Raw genomic sequence first — 17,345 nt, forward strand, 5'->3', positions numbered from 1 at the left:
TTTACTCTCTTACCACTTTTTCTCTTTTATTTTGCACTAGTTTCTTTCATTTTCTTCCTCACGTCACTTTTTCTTCTCTCTTTCCAACTACCCAAGCCATAACCTAACTAGGCCCGCCCTGACTCTAATATTTAAGATACAAAATGAAGAATTTGCTTGTATTGAAATTGAACCAAGATCTATTAGATGAAAAACAATGTTGTTACCAACCAACCAACTAATGTTAATGTTTTAGTAAAACTTAATCAAAACTAACATAGGGTTGATCATTTTAGTAACCTAAGCCCGCCCTTGAAGTTGAAAAAATGAGGCTGAGATCAGGTCAGACCTAGGGAGGGTTTGGGCCAGGTTGGGTCAACAGGATTTTATTTTATTTATTATTATTATTTGTTTTCAGGAGTTAGGAGCTTCTATGCTGGGATGGGAATGAGAATATTAATGCCACCCGAATGGGTGTAAACCCAAGACCTCCCCGCTAGAGGGGTTGGGTAGTCAACCAGATTTTATTGACATCCCTACTATCTATAATCAAATTTGAATTTTATATATATATATATAACTTACTTGAATCTAACTTCTTGTTCAATTTGAACTATCTACTACATAAAAATATTGGTCATTATAAATGTATTATATAGAAAAATGACTAATAAATACAATGTGATGTTAATGTTTAGAGATTTATGCCTTTCATTTTTCTAATTTTAAAATATACTTAATCAATATATAAAACATTGGGGGAAAATCTTAAATTTCTACCCAAAAAATCTTAAAAGAGTGCAAAATTGAGTTTTATATAATATATAGAGCAAATTGCACTGACACCTCAAAATGGAGACCAAAGACGACACCCCCACTTAGTTAAAAAGAGGAGCAATTGCCGGCACACAAAGCACTATATTTCTCAGGGGTGCTGATGATCCTGCCCTCTGGGCTGGAGGAGTTGGAAACAGCTGGCGAACAACAGATGATATAAATGATTCATGGGCAAGGTTTGAAATGTGAACTCTGACCTTCATGCATGCAAATGGAAAATTCACTCTCTAATCTCCTTCTCAAATAACCACCTACATGGTAGAGATCTCATGGGCTTAAAAGTGGGTTCGGCAATTCTAGCATCTGATGTATCTTGCCCCTAGACCGTGTTATATAATAAGGAGCATTAATTATAATGAAACAGAGAATTATTTTCCAACTCCTGAAGAACTAGTATTAAGTATAATTCCATCATATAGTTTTTATTTTTTTATTTATTTTTCAGTTTAAAATAATTCCATCATGGCAACGAAATAGATTGCCAGATTAAATTAGACCTGCAGCAGAGTAAGGAGAATAGGATTTTTCTTGAATCTAGGATAATCTATGCAGTGTTTTGACACATGAATATGATTTCCAAAATTTTGCTCATTTTGTTTCCCTTATTGACTGTTCAACTTGCTTCTTAATTGATAAGCATGACCACTATTGCTGATCTGAATGACAAGTGGGCTGCCTATGCTGGTCCTGGTGGATGGAATGGTAAGAATGAGATCTTTTTAGGGACATGTAATTTCATGTTGTTGATGGATATCATCCCTGTTTTAGGTGCCTTTTTGCTACAATTATCAAGGGACCTATAAACTTGCTAATGCATCTTATCTTAAACTTTCCGAGCAGACCCAGATATGCTAGAAGTTGGCAATGGAGGAATGACTAATCATGAGTACCGTGCGCATTTCAGTATTTGGGCTTTAATGAAGGTGCTCGCCTTTAATATTTCAGCTTTCTTGCTTTGTATTTTTGTACTTTGGCACTTTGACTTTTGTTGAAAGTATGGGCTGAGTTTTTTCTAATTAGAATAGGATTCCGTTTCCTAATTAGTCTAGAGTTAGTTTCTTATTTCTATTTGTTTTGTATTTCCTTTTCCTATTCGAGTGGGACTCAACTAGATTGTAATTATAAATACCCTATTGGGGCTTATGAATCAAATAACTTTGAGCAATATCTCTCCAAATTACATCATGTTATCAGAGCCATGTCAGATCTAAGACACCGACAACTCATTGCAAGTCACAGCAGGCCATTGCAGGTTTCAAAGAGCTAGAAAAGCTTCCACCACCATCTCTCACCTCTATAACTTCATTCATACCTCCTCAGTCACCCATAACCACCGTCACCTACCCCTATAGAACCATTCCAGCCCCAATTAAACTCCTATACCCCTTCTATAAACCCAAAGATTGATCTTAGAAGAGTCGCTGCAACTTTCTGACTCTTCTAGGCCATCGCCTGCCCTTTTTTAGTCCCCAACCTACTCATGATCACTCCTAGGAGTGTCACTGCTTCTTGCAACTCTCTTGGGATGATCTGAATTTCAGAAACAAAAATAAAAATAAAATTCTGTCTGTTCTTCAGTTTGCGACGGTGTTTAGTTTTTTTTCACCCAAATAGCCTTATAAACCCATCGCCTACCACATTCAAACCCTCCAAATGTCTCTAGAGTCTTCAACAATACTTAGGAATGGTTCTCGATGCATCGCAGGTAGCAACGAATGTTTTCTGAGTTTGCCTAGGCCTGTTTTGTAAATTCAAAAAGTTATAGGGGGTTGTTTTGTAAATTCAAGAAGTTCTAGGGATCTTTCGTAAATTCAGATATTATCAGGGGGTTTTATGTAAATTCAAATAGTTTAGGGAACTAATTGTAAATTCAAATAGTTCCAGGGAACTAATTGTAAATTCAAATGTTCCAGGGAGTTGTTTGTAAATTTGAATAGTTTCAGGGTTTTGTATATCCAAAAATTTCCAAGGAGTAAATTTGAGTAATTTCATCCTGCTATGGCTATTCCCACATCCTTGTCTCATACATCTAAAGAGTCTTCCCATGTCTTCCATTCATAGGGATCGTGAGTTTTCTCCGCTTCAGATAACCGCTGTGAAACTCAATGGGACAAATTCTCTTAGGGCCTGTTTGGTTACATGAGTCCGGAGATTTCAAATCAATGGAGTCATAATTCATAAAATTAATTGTTTGGTTGTGGAATAAAATCTATGGATTCATCCTAAAAAACTATTTAGTCGACGTGATTTTTGTCAATGCACAAATGTTTTGCGTTTTTATTGTAGCAATGAAATCTCTGGATTTCACCCCATACCCATAAATCTACAGATTCACGCTTTTAGTGTAAAAAGATGAATCTCTAGATTTCATGAATCCACAACCAAACGGGTATAAATCTTAGATTCATGAATCCAGAGATTTCAAATCTCTGGATTTATGTAACCAAATAGGCCCTTGTTGTTGGTGCTTGTGGTCTTACTGACCATCTTGATGGGACTTCTACCAAACCTTCCACACCTGGTCTGCAACTTTCCAAGTGTTACACAAATGAATGCTTGGTTATAGATTTTCTTTCCAACTCCATTGAATCAAAAGCATAGCAGAGAGTTATCTCCTCCTTCCTGATGCAACAACTATTTGGAAAGTTGTTAAGGATACATACTCCAGAGTAGGCAATGATGCATAGTGCTTTGAATTAGACTGAAGATCAATTAGTTGCAGCAGAAAGACCTTACTCTTTCTTAGTACTATAACACTCTTTGGGGATATTACCAAACTTTAAATTTCTATAGGAAATTTACACCGAAGAATGCTAAAGATGCTATTGTCTGTCGACAATAGGAAGATAAACGAAGAGTTTATGATTTTTTTTTTGTAGGATTGAAAATAGAATTTGATCAAATTAGTGCACAAATCCTATTTAGAGAGCCTTTCCCTTCTCTGGCTCAAGCCTATACCATGGTAGATACAGAGGATAATTGAAGGACAACTATGGTACACACTTAGACATCTGATAGATCTGCATCAGTGGCTAGTTCGGGCAATGATAAATCTGGTTCTAGTGATTTTTGCCCTCCAGTGAAGTGCGAGTATTGTGGAAAAAAAGGTCATACAAAGGACAAGTGTTGGAAGTTGCACGGACGTCCAACAAATTCCTGTGAAGGCGAGGTTAGAATGGGAATAGGGGCAGCAACCAAGCATCGAGAAATCAAGCCCGATTCGACACCCCGAGTACTCCAGCACCTCTTTCCTCAGATGAGCTCCAGCATCTTTGCCAGTTGATGTCCAGACTAGACTCATCCTCTCCAGTACCAACATCCAGTGTGAGTGCAGCTTCTGTCATTATTCCTTCTACTGATCCACAATTCCCTATAGGTATTTTTGGTTGTCACAATGTCAGTTTGACTTATCCGTTCTGGATAATTGACTCTGGGACAGCCGACCATATGACAGGCTCATCTACTTTGTTCTATACTTATTTATCTATTCCTTTTGCTTAGGATGTTCAAACAGCTGATGGGTCCTCTCCCCTATCTCTAGGAAGGGATCTATTATCTGTTTGCCTTCTCTTACCCTATTTAATGTCTTGCATGTTCCTAAGTTTTCAGCTAATCTTTTATCAATTAGTAGCCTTACTCGTGATATGAACTGCAAAATAACATTTTTTCCTTCTCATTGTGTTTCAAGATCCGGAAACAGGGCATACGGTTGGCAGTGGTAAATAGAAAGTGGGGCTCTACTTGTTGGATGGGTCCCCATTAACTCTTTCTATAGCCTCTAGTTCCACCTCTCCTGCACTTTTTACCTTATTACAATAGCATCGTCGTCTTGGCTATGTTCCTTTACCTATTTTGTCCAAGTTATTTCCTGATCTAATTAAAATATGTAATTTGAATGATTTCCATTGTGAGGATTGTATTTTCACCAAACAGACCAGGCACATTTGCCCTATTTCAGTCATTTACTCCGACGTGTGGGGTCCTTCTTTGACTATGTCTTTATCTGGTCATAAATGGTTTGTTACCCTTATTGATATTGCACTAGGACCACATGGGTTTACTTCACCAAAAAAGTGACGTTTTCACGTGTTTTCAAAATTTTCATAATTTTGTTAAGACTCAGGGGGCGACAATCAAGATCCATCGTATAGACAACGAAACTAAGTACTTGGGTGGAGCATTTTCTTCCTATTTAGCAAACTATGGCATCATACACCAGACTAGTTGCGTTAACACTCCACCTTAAAATGGGGTTGCCGAACATAAGAATAGACATCTACTTGAGGTAGCATGTTTCCTTATGTTTACTATGGATGTGCCTCATCGTTTTTGGGGTAACGCAGTTCTTACTGTAGCATATCTAATTAACCGAATGCCTTCCCGAATCTTAGACCAAAGCTATCCCCTTGAGGTTTTTTTTAGGGACAATACCTTTACCATGCCACCTAAGGTTTTTGGATGTGTTGCCTTTATCTGGAACCACCATGTTCATGGTAAGTTGGATCCTTGTGGGATAAAGTGCATTTTCTTAGGTTATCCTCCTACACAGAAGGGGTATGAATGTTATCATCCTAGTTTTCATCGTTTCTTTGTCTCCATGGATGTTGCGTTCCAAGAATAGATTCCTTATTTTTCCCCTACACCTCTTTAGGGGGAGAGTCTTAGTGAAGAGGTTCCAGTGTTGATTCCTCCTTTCAATATTTCTCCTGAGATTCCTGTAAATGATCCTCCTTTAGAAGATGGAGTGACCGGACAAGAACAACTGGTGGATGATGTGCAGGGGGAGACTAGACCTTTGAAGACCTATCAAAGAAAGCAATAAGTGACCCCTTCTAAACCAAGCCAGTTAAAAGCTTCTATTCTTGGCCCTAAACAATTTGTTCCTCCAAGTGAGTCTGTCTTTTGCTCTTCTTCTGATCCTACTTTGCACTTACCAATTGCATTAAGAAAGCAGCCTTGAGCTTGCACCAAACATCCTATTTCCAATTATGTTTTATATCAATCCCTATCCCTATAATTTCAAAGTTTTATTTCCTCTTTGTCCTCTACTTTTGTTCCTAAAACTTGGCAGGAAGCATTATTTCATTCAAACTGGAAGAAAGCTGTGGATGAGGAAATGCAAGCTCTGGAAGAGAAAAAAATATGGGACTTGGTGACTTTGCCTACAGGAAAGCGGACTGTTGGGTGCAAATAGGTGTTCGTGATCAAGCACAAAGCAGATGGGATCATTGAGAGGTACAAGGCAAGATTAGTGGCCAACGAATTCACTTAGACTTATAGCGTTGACTACTAGGAGACATTTGCCCCTGTTGCCAAGATGAATACAGTTTGTACTATTCTTTAATGTACAGTTAATAAAGGATGGAGTTTACAATGCTTTTATGCATGGAGAACTCCAAGAGGAGGTATACATGAACATACCACCTGGGTATTCTACTGCTGAGACTCGTGGGAAAGTGTGCAAGTTAAAGAAGGCTTTATGTGGATTAAAGCAATCTCCAAGAGCATGGTTTGGAAGGTTCTATAAGGCAATGATATCTAATGGCTATAAACAGAGCAATGCAGACCACACTTTGTTAATTAAAAGATATGGTTCCCAAACTACTGTACTTTTAGTATATGTGGATGATATTGTGATCACAGGCAGTAGCGAGGATGAGATTTCAACATTGAAGACTTTTTTGGGAACCGAATTTGAGATCAAAGACATGAGAAAACTCAGATATTTTCTAGGTTTGGAGTTGGCATATTCTACCAATGGTGTATCTCTATCTTAGAGGAAGTATACATTAGATCTTCTTGAGGAAATTGGGATGCTAGGATGTAAGCCTTTTGAGACTCCTATTGAGCCTAACCTACACTTGAAGGCAAAGGAAGGAGAACTAGTTGACAAGACAAGGTATCAAAAATTAGCGGGAAAATTGATTTACCTATCTCACACTAGGCCTGTCATCACATTTGTAGTTAGTCTTGTTAGCCAGTATATGCATGATTCTTACTCCTCAGACATGGATGCAGTATATCGGATCTTGAGCTACTTGAAGGCCATTCCAAGAAAAGGGATTTTAATTTCAGCTCATGGACATTTGAAGATTGAGGCATATACAGATGCAAACTAGGCAGGATGTCTAGATGATAGGAGGTCTACCTCTAGGTATTGTGTGTATGTGGGAGATAACCTTGTGACTTGGAGAAGCAAGAAACAAGCTGTGGTTGTGAGGTGTAGTGCTGAGGCCGAATTTAGGGTGATTGCTTAGGGCATTTGTGAGTTACTATGGCTGAAAGGGCTGTTTCAGGAGGTTGGTACAGATTTGAAGGTTCTTATACAATTGTACTTAGATAGTAAGTCAGCAATCAACACAGCTCACAACCCAGTACAGCATGACAAAACTAAGCATGTGGAGATTGATAGACATTTCATCAAAGAGAAGCTTGAGGCTAGGTTGGTCCATATCACCTTTGTTACTTCACATGAGCAGTGGGATAATGTGCTCACAAAGACTTAAGCACGAAAGTATCAAAGTATTATTGGCAAGTTAGGCATGATAAATATCTATGCTCAACTTGAGGGGTGTTGAAAGTATGGGCTGAGTTTTTTCTAATTAGAATAGGATTCCATTTCCTAATAAGTCTAGAGTTAGTTTCTTATTTCTATTTGTTTTGTATTTCTTTTTCCTACTCAGAGTGGGACTCAACTAGATTGTCACTATAAATACCCTATTAGGGCCTATGAATCGAATAACTTTGAGCAATATCTCTCCAAATTACATCAACTTTCCTTATTATCTAGAATAAAACTGAAGGCCTGATTACCCAAAGTTGGCAATACAAGAAAAGTAAAGTAATCATAATACTTACAAAGATGCTATTATCGTTATAATTATTATTATTGTTAAATTCAGAATCTCTATACAATATATACAGAAAACTAAGGCTGCTTGGTCTTCTGGGGAGGAGTCTATTACACTGCCTTATTGATGGTCATCAGATTGGACCTCCCACTAATGACCATTAATCTAATTTCAGTTTAAAAACAATGTAGTTTATCTTCTAGTGGAAACCCCACATAATAGGTTGCCCAGTTATATATATATATATTAAAAAAAAAGGGATAATTTCTGATGGTCCCTTGTACTGTAGCTTTATTACTATTGAACCTTGCTCTTTATGAAATTGCTATTTCCTTCCCTCACTTCTAACGGTGTTAAGAGACTGTTAGGGCTGGATGTAATGTCCATTTTGCCTTAGTTAGAATTAAGAAGTGAAAAAATGATACTACCCTCATTTAGAAAAACCATATGGAATACCAATCTTGCACCTGTATTCTTGTCATTTTCAATTTCAATGGGTCAGATCCTAATGAGATGAATACTTAACAACAAACCTCAGGGCTATGTTGGGGTTCCTGGAAAATACAAATATGCCATGTCATTAGTTAACTGACGGAGCTTAACTGCAGGGGGACATAAGTAATTTTAGGCAAAGTCTAACGTTGGATTAGTAATTTCAAAAACATATAGGGGATAAGGCAGTAATTAAGCTATAATACAAGGAGGCATCAATAGTTATCCTTAAAAAATTAAGGTAGTTCTTTAGTGATATTAATTAACTATATGGGAACCTTCCGTTAATGACCATTTATTTAATTTTGGTTTAAAAAAAAACGGTTTATTTTCTACTAGAAACCCCACCCAACAGGTTACCCATTAACTATCCTATTAAAATTTTGTATGAATTTATAGTTATATGTCAATCGAACAGTACATGCAACCCTAATTCATTCAGCCCATTCTTCTCTCTCCCAATTTTGGCTTGTGGTATTCTTTATTTTCTCTTCCTCTTTCTTGCTTTTTGATTGGTCGATTGATTCTGGTCCTGTCCTTAAGGCATTATTGTACCTGTTGCTGTATGTCACTTATTATAAATAAAGGAGTGTTGACTCAAAGGCAGTCTAATCATTCCTCTCAAGTCAAACAAATATCTTTAGTAAATGAATAATTTCAATTACTTAAATGATATCTCTCATAAATATCCTGGTTTGATGGTAAAGTCAGTCCCAGAGCTAGAAAACTTTAAGCAGTGCCTTGACAACTATGGTCTGGTTTTAGTTAGTCTCATGGTCTCGCCCATTATTTCATTGTATGGCTCTAGTATTACAACTGTGAAAACTGGCTTTATGTTTGTGCACCGGAATCACAGTGCTTCTCCTCCATCTGTCTAGCATTTTTGTTTTGCTTATAATCATATTGAACAATTTAGTTAGTCAAGTTGTTTCTCTAAGACTCATTTACTGGGTTGTCATCTTGGCTGACTGCTTTACTCATTTTCATCTTCTGTAAAGCTTCTTTTGCTTTGATAACATTGCTACTTGTAAATTATGTATTTATCTCCTTTTAAGCTCCTAATCATTTACTAGTACAACACCATATTCAAAGAATGTATTCAATGCACGGGGCTACAATCATTGCAGTAGGTCAAGGGCCACAATATACGCAGTCTTACCTCAACTATGCAGAGAGGCTGTTTCCCTATGGGACCTGTGACTTGGTTGCGGTGGAGCAATCATATATAATTTAATAAATTCATTCTGTGGTTTCCTCTAGCACTAATAAGCCCCAGGCCCCCAGCCAAATTGGGTTGTGCTAAAAGAGGGTAGTTTCTTGCATGACCTGCAGCTTCCTGTCCTGATTGTGTGCATGTTCCAGGCTCCTCTTTTGATTGGTTGTGACGTAAGAAACATGACTGCTGAAACAATGGAGATTCTTAGCAATAAGGAAGTCATTGCTGTCAACCAAGGTATGGACTATTTAGCTTTTACTTGCTAGTTGCTACTGTAATTGAACTATGTTTTTGTCTCCCTTTTAGTTGGTTTGTGGGTGTACAGCTATAGGATGACCTAAATATTGGGTTTCCAGAAATCTTCTCCTGCATTTGTGTAACTAGAGATTATAAGGTGGTCTTGCTAGTATTTATCCACCCTCGTTTGTTACTATCTACTGTGGCATGTTCTCTAGATGCCACTCTTTTGTTCTAATAATATTTAAACCTGATGGTAATTTTTTTGTTGCATGATGCATGTTAATTGTTGCTTCAGCAGCTTAGGAACTAACTGGAAAAACATCTTTTTCCTTTTCTTTTCTTTTTTGGTTGTTTGGGGGTTTCTTCTACAGACCCACTTGGGATTCAAGGGAAGAAAGTTTCAGCGGAAGGACAAGACAATTGCCGTCAGGTACAGTACTGCTTTTAAGTATTTATAAAAAGTCTTGTAAACCTTTGCTTATAATCCCTTGAGCTTGCTGTTTTGTTTCTCTCAGCTTTTATATATTGTGTTTCACTTGCATTGCATACGTTCCTTGATTCTGACCAGAGATAGAAATTATTCTCTTGGTCACTGAAGAAGCTCTTTCCAAATGTCATATTTTATTGTTCACCAGACATATTCCTCACCCTGACAAGAGGTGGATTATTCTCTGAGTTTTTTGATTAGTCAAACGAATGAGAAAGCTATCAAAGGCTCTAAAAAACCGTTTGACCATATTTAGGTTGGCCAAGTATTTACATGATGGCTGTCCCCAACAGTGCCTCAAAGTGTATGAATATAAAAGGATTTTCTTATAGAATTTTTGGGTTCTTCCAGGTATGGGCAGGTCCTCTCTCTGGAAATCGAATGGCAGTTGTTCTTTGGAACCGGTGTTCAAAGGCTGTCACCATCACTGCCAAGTGGGAAGTATTAGGCCTCGATCGAACTGTCAATGTTTCTGTGAGAGATCTGTGGAAGGTAAGACCACATTCATGCATGCATACCTCAACAGTGCATAGAAACATGCAGAGAAAAATAATTAAGTCCCTATACATGTATAATAAAGTGATAAAATGTTAATTCTATTCACTGAACCATACATCTGAAAGCACGACTAGTTAATTTTCCCTGTCCCGACAAGCCTATTGTTACTATTCCATTGCGAACTTTTCATGGACTCAACGATGGGTGTCAAAAGCAATGCCTTCACTAACTATTAATCTGGAACATATCCTGACACAAAAGCCACAAAAGTTCTTGTGCCCCTGAACCTATGCCTGCATGTGGGTTATATTAGGTCCAGTCAGATTTTGGAATAATACATGTTATCTAGGGGCAGATGGCTGGTAGGTGAAACCATCAATGCAAATCCTGGAATGGGAAAACCAGGATGTGTCAAGCAGGCTGGGTTATTGACCTTGATGAAGTTTCATAGCTGAACTTCAAACCAATACCATGGCAAAAATTCAGGTGAACTAAACCTGATCTTTACAAGACCAAAGTTTAATGCATACCCGAAACCAAGTTAGCTCGGTTTTGCAATATCTAATCCTGCACACAAATTTTCAAACTACATGGAACAACCTATGAGGTTAAAGAACCTGAGTAATTTCATTTCCCCCATATCATCACTTATTATTTTGATTGTGTATTTCCAGCACGAAGACTTGCCAGGAAATGCGGTAGCATCATTCAGCAATAGAATTGAATCTCATGCTTGTCAGATGTACATCTTTGTTCCAGAAAGTGTGCCGCTCTCTTCAATCTAGTCATGGCACATATTGAAATTAAGGCAGTGGCTTCACTGAGACTTGGTAGCTACCTGTTTGATCCAATCTAGCCAAAGTGGGAAAAAAAGGAGCCATGGTTCCAAATTCTATTGATCTTGTTCTTGGTATCCCTTAATGTGTACAATTAACTTATTTTTGTTTTATGATGTATTGTTGTACAAGTAAATCCCAGTATTGCTTACATTATTTTTCGATTTTCTATAGATAGCATGCAACATATGTGCACTGTGCTGTAGAAACTTTGGTTGAAGATGCAATGCACTTGTCGCTGAATGTATCTCATAGGATCAGCATTTGCTTCTTTTTCTGGTAAAGATCAGCATTTGCTTCAGATCAAGCAAATCAGTTAAAATAATGCTTAATCCGCAGATCAGTTACAATCATGGTAAAACTAACTAATCCTTCTTAGGCTTTCTTATCCTTTGCTTGGCGGTCATCGTTTACCCTACTTTTTCAGGCATATCAAGCATCTCATGGTTCTCCGTTTTTTCCTCCTCTCTCTCTCTCTCTCTAGAAAAGTTATTGTATCATTTTCCTTCATTTACTCTCTTACCACTTTTTCTCTTTTATTTTGCACTAGTTTCTTTCATTTTCTTCCTCACGTCACTTTTTCTTCTCTCTTTCCAACTACCCAAGCCATAACCTAACTAGGCCCGCCCTGACTCTAATATTTAAGATACAAAATGAAGAATTTGCTTGTATTGAAATTGAACCAAGATCTATTAGATGAAAAACAATGTTGTTACCAACCAACCAACTAATGTTAATGTTTTAGTAAAACTTAATCAAAACTAACATAGGGTTGATCATTTTAGTAACCTAAGCCCGCCCTTGAAGTTGAAAAAATGAGGCTGAGATCAGGTCAGACCTAGGGAGGGTTTGGGCCAAGTTGGGTCAACAGGATTTTATTTTATTTATTATTATTATTTGTTTTCAGGATTAGGAGCTTCTATGTACTGGGATGGGAATGAGAATATTAATGCCACCGAATGGGTGTAAACCCAAGACCTCCCCGTTAGAGGTTGGGTAGTCAACCAGATTTTATTGACATCCCTACTATCTATAATCAAATTTGAATTTTATATATATATATATAACTTACTTGAATCTAACTTCTTGTTCAATTTGAACTATCTACTACATAAAAATATTGGTCTATTATAAATGTATTATATAGAAAAATGACTAATAAATACAATGTGATGTTAATGTTTAGAGATTTATGCCTTTCATTTTTCTAATTTTAAAATATACTTAATCAATATATAAAACATTGGGGGAAAATCTTAAATTTCTACCCAAAAAAATCTTAAAAGAGTGCAAAATTGAGTTTTTATATAATATATAGAGCAAATTGCACTGACACCTCAAAATGGAGGCCCTAAAGCACTGACACCCCACTTTATGTTTAAAAAGTAGAGCAAATTGCACTGGCACCCCAAAATGAAGGCCTTAAAGCACTGACACCCCACTTTATATTTAAAAAACACAGAGACTCCAAAATTGAATTTTTATTGGATATATTTGTCAAATGTATCACTAAAAACCTTTCAAATACTGTTTATTATAGGGATATTTTTTAAAATAAACAGTAATTTAATTGTTTTCAGTGATAAATTTGATAAATATAATCAATGAAAATCCAATTTTGGGGTCTCTGTGCTTTGTAAACATAAAGTGGGATGTCAATGCTTTAAGGCCTCCATTTTGAGGTGCCAGTGCAATTTGCTCTAGAAAGTATAGAGACCCCAAATTGGATTTTCATTCGATATATTTGTCTAATTTGTCAATGAAAACCTTTCAGACATTGTTTATTATAGGGATATTTAAAAAAAATAAATAGTGACTTAATTTTTTACAACGATAAATTTGACAAATATAGCCAATGAAAGTCCAGTTTTGGGGTATCTGTGCTTTAAGGCTTCCATTTTGGGGTGCTAATGCAATTTGCTCTAATATATATATGATATACATAAGTTATTAGTGGTTTTTTGTTATTTGTGTTTTAATAGCATTGTCACCACAAAAAAAATAAAAAATAGCAATCGCACTCTTAGTAATCCCTATTAACATAATACATTTTAAAAGACAAAAACAAGTCTAATAACGTAGAGTATCTATTATACTTTGTTAATTAAAACCCAATTATTTTCACTTTGATGAAAGTTGAAATATAAATAGCATTTAACTTATAATTTTTTTCTTTTGTTAAACATTTAACTCAGAACAGAGGTTACTATAATTTTATTCTTTCAACTCAATTTTTTCGAATAATACCAATAATTTTGGCCAATTCTGTATTGGAAAACTAAGATTCTTATAAAAAAGAATACAAATTACATTTTAGCAATTATCAGCAACATTTTGTTATTTGTGTTTTAATATCACTGTCACCACAAAACAAATCAAAATATTAATCGCACTCCTAGTAATCTCTATTAACATAATACATTTACAAGACAAAAACCAGAATGACGTAATCTATTTGATGTGTCTAAAATCTGCTCAGCCTTTAGATCCTTGGGGATTGATCTCCAAAACAGTATTAGATGTGGTCCAACCATGGGGTTGGGAGGCCACCTCCGAAGGCTAAATTAGTAATGGGACTGATCACAAAGGTCTAATGAGTTGCAGAGTTTGAATTCAATATAGAATGGAGGGAAAAGATTTAGATATGTTCACTATGTGTTACTCGTTTGTTTAAATAGGTTTTACCTTTGATTCTCGATTGTTGGATTCATTCGTGCCTCCTCTTGATGGCCGTTTGATCTTAGGGTCTTACCTCTCTTTCGTAGATAATGGCGGTTACCATGATTAACACCTACTTCGCATAATGGCAGTTACCATTTATGACTCGATCATACATTTTGAATTCCAAGGGATCATGCTTATATCCATAACTGCAAGGTTTCTTCCTTGCAATGCAATTGTTTTGTTCGAACTTTAGGCCGGTCTCGATCACGGTCGAGCGGTTCCCGACCGAAATCTATGACCCGACCGTGGTTAAATCCAGTTCCTGTTGTTTTACCCACATCACTATTATACCTTGTTAATTAAAACCCAATCATTTTACCTAAAAGAAAGTAGAAATATAAATAACATCTAACTTATAATTTTTTTTTTTTGTTAAAATTTACCTTAGAACATAGGTTACTATAATTTTATTCTTTCAAATCAACTTTTTAAAATAATCCCAATAATTTTGGCAAATTCCATATTTAAAAAATAAGATTCTTATAAAAAAAAACTAAAAATTACCTCTTATCAATGATTTATTTGTCACTTTCTTTGCAATTTGATTTCATTTTCATTTGATTGATTCATTAATAATAATAATAAAAAAGATATACAATAGATATTAGATACTTCATATCATTAAAGACTGAGGTGTCATCTTTTATCAATAATCAATATGATTAAAAGATTTTAATATCTTATGTCATATAAATAAAATTAATCTATAGATCACATCATTTAAATTTCTCTTAAGAACTTTCTATTTCGAAATTTTACTTAGATGTTCTAAATTAGAATTGTTAATTGAAATTTTGATTCTAAAACAGACTAATTAAATTGGATTAAAATTTTAATTATAAGTCAATAATTATTTACATAAATACATATAATAAAAATGTAGGATGTAAATGACTTTGTCTGTTTTTGTCATTTATGACACACAAAAAAAAAGTCTGGCCATAACATGTTACAAATGAAAAAAATAAATCATTTACTTTTACTAAATGATAACATCAAAAGAAATAAGAAAAAAAAATGTTTTTATCATAACATATTAAAAATAAAAAATAAAAGTTATATATGTTTACTAAATGACAACAAAAAATGAAATAAAAAATAATATAAGTCTAAGTGGATTCATTCGATAAGAGTGACTTAGGGTTTGGATCAATGTTAGTATAAAATTTAATATTATGATGAAAGCTAGGGTCAAGATTAGGGCCAAAGTCAGGGATAGAAAAATCAGGGCTATGATCAAGGAAGAAATCAGGATTAGAATCAGGGCCAAAATTAGGGTTAGAATTGGAGCCAAAATTAGGGCAAAAAGTCACGGACGGGCCGGAACGGGCCAGGCGAGCCAAAGAGTAATCCCAAGCCCACCCTTGGCCCTAGTTTAGGGGTCGAATATTTTAGCCTTGACCGGTCCTCAGGGCCAAAATCTTGAGTCCAAGTCGTATTCGAGCTCAGGACTGGTCAAGACCACCAAGGCCAAACTTGCACCCCTATTTTTCATATTTTGATATTCAAAGGGGCACAGAGGTACACTCTGACACTTAATATACATGGTGGAGCCAGTTCAAGAGGCCAAGGAGAGAATTTTGGGATAGGGAAGAGATCAAAGACATGTTACCCAAAACACCATATTGCATCAACATGGCATGGGATAAGTTGTGCTTGATTAGGCCCCTCAAAATGCAACTAATCTTGCCTTCCAAAAAGTGATCAGAATCTGGCCATCCAAAATTAATGGTGGAAAGTGAGCCATTCAAAGAAATACCGAAAGCCCATTGAGTCCTTCTGTCTTGAATTATGAACTCCTAAACACATTAAAATATTATTCACTAGAAAAATGCATCATTATAAAAGTGCAAGTTATTATGGTCGTAACAAGGAGATAATGAGGGTTCACCACCCCATAGCATGTGGAGATAAATGTAAATCTTGAACCCACCGATTAACACACTAAATAAACCAGAGGGTTCCATGGGAACCAGATCCAAATAGAATTATGTTTCACATAGACTAGAAAAAGAATGATGTAATTATGAGAGTGCAAAACATCCATTATAATGAGGCCCCATCAAGATTGAAATTAGATAGTAGAGCAAGACGTAGGCACAACTCTATTCTCAACCCAGAGGTCCTTAAGTCCAGATATGTTTAATCTAGTCAGATGAAAAGAAAATGTGCCAGATGAATTCAGAATAGTTTTCACAATACCCACAACTGGGATTAATCAAGGTTCATTGAGAAACAATGGCATTGACCAACACTGCATTCAAGACACGTCAAAAAAGAAAGTTTTAAATCTAAGATGAATTTTATGCTTCCAAGAAAAATTTCCCCCATTGAATGCAAGAGTTGTTAGAGGAGTAAAGTTTATTTTAGGACAATACATTTGTCACCCCACGTGGCGATATCGGGCCAACCTGATGACCCACGGTGTGATCCATAGGAACACAAGATCACGCGTCATAGTACCATAACCAAAACATTAAATACAATACATAATCAAGAGAAAGGAAAGTAAATGCATTAATTATAATTTGAATATCCACAAAAGAAATAGCATAAGTGAATTGAACAATTTATCGCAATCTTTTATAACTCCAAAATTCCAAAATAGTTATCCCAACCCAAAACCTACTAATAAGCTAAAGAATACGCCTATAGTGTGAAATTCCGCAAAAACTCTAATCCAAAAATCCACAGTGAAGATTCAAAAATCCGAAATCAAGCCCTCTCAATTTGAACCTATTAGGTCTAACCTAGAACCCTTGTTTGTAGTTGATGAAGATCTTAGTATGGAAACCCCGAGTGAGTTGGAAGAAGAGGTGACTTGAATGAGATTTGACTAGAAAGGTGGACCAAGAATATAATGTTGACACCCTTAGAAGGTCCTATAGAATCAGATAAGAGCCTTTCTTAAGTTGGTGAAGAACCCATATGAAGCTTAAGGCTATTGGATACTAAAATTCAGCAGTTTGACCTTTGGCATTGCTTGATCGATCCCTTTGGTAGATCCAATCGACCAAGGCAATTGACCAAAGCTTCCATCGGGACAAAATTGTCTATTTTGGGGAAAATTAGGTTTTGGGAGCCCTATAAATTCAAAACTTGATCTAATTCGTACCACTTCGCCTCTAAGCCTTTAGAAAACATGAGAATAACTCTAGAGCTTCCTCCTCAAGCCCAAGGTTAAT

The 17,345-nt window shown here is 36.0% G+C and overlaps 1 protein-coding gene across 1 annotated transcript; it reads left to right on the forward strand.

Annotated features, from left to right (window-relative positions):
• The first annotated feature begins 918 nt into the window (after window positions 1–918).
• On the forward strand, window positions 919–12,047 carry LOC149022402 (alpha-galactosidase 3-like). Its single transcript, XM_089150521.1, has 7 exons — window positions 919–992; window positions 1,454–1,518; window positions 1,657–1,739; window positions 9,522–9,612; window positions 9,987–10,045; window positions 10,454–10,594; window positions 11,275–12,047. Exons 2-7 carry the CDS (start codon window positions 1,455–1,457, stop codon window positions 11,383–11,385), a joined length of 549 nt encoding a protein of 182 aa, XP_089006647.1. The 5' UTR covers window positions 919–992; window position 1,454; the 3' UTR covers window positions 11,386–12,047.
• Window positions 12,048–17,345: the final 5,298 nt, after the last annotated feature.

Source organism: Hakea prostrata, chromosome 3 (genome assembly GCF_041222555.1).
Source record: "Hakea prostrata isolate BN-2017 chromosome 3, UWA_Hpros_2, whole genome shotgun sequence".
Taxonomy (NCBI): domain Eukaryota; kingdom Viridiplantae; phylum Streptophyta; class Magnoliopsida; order Proteales; family Proteaceae; genus Hakea; species Hakea prostrata.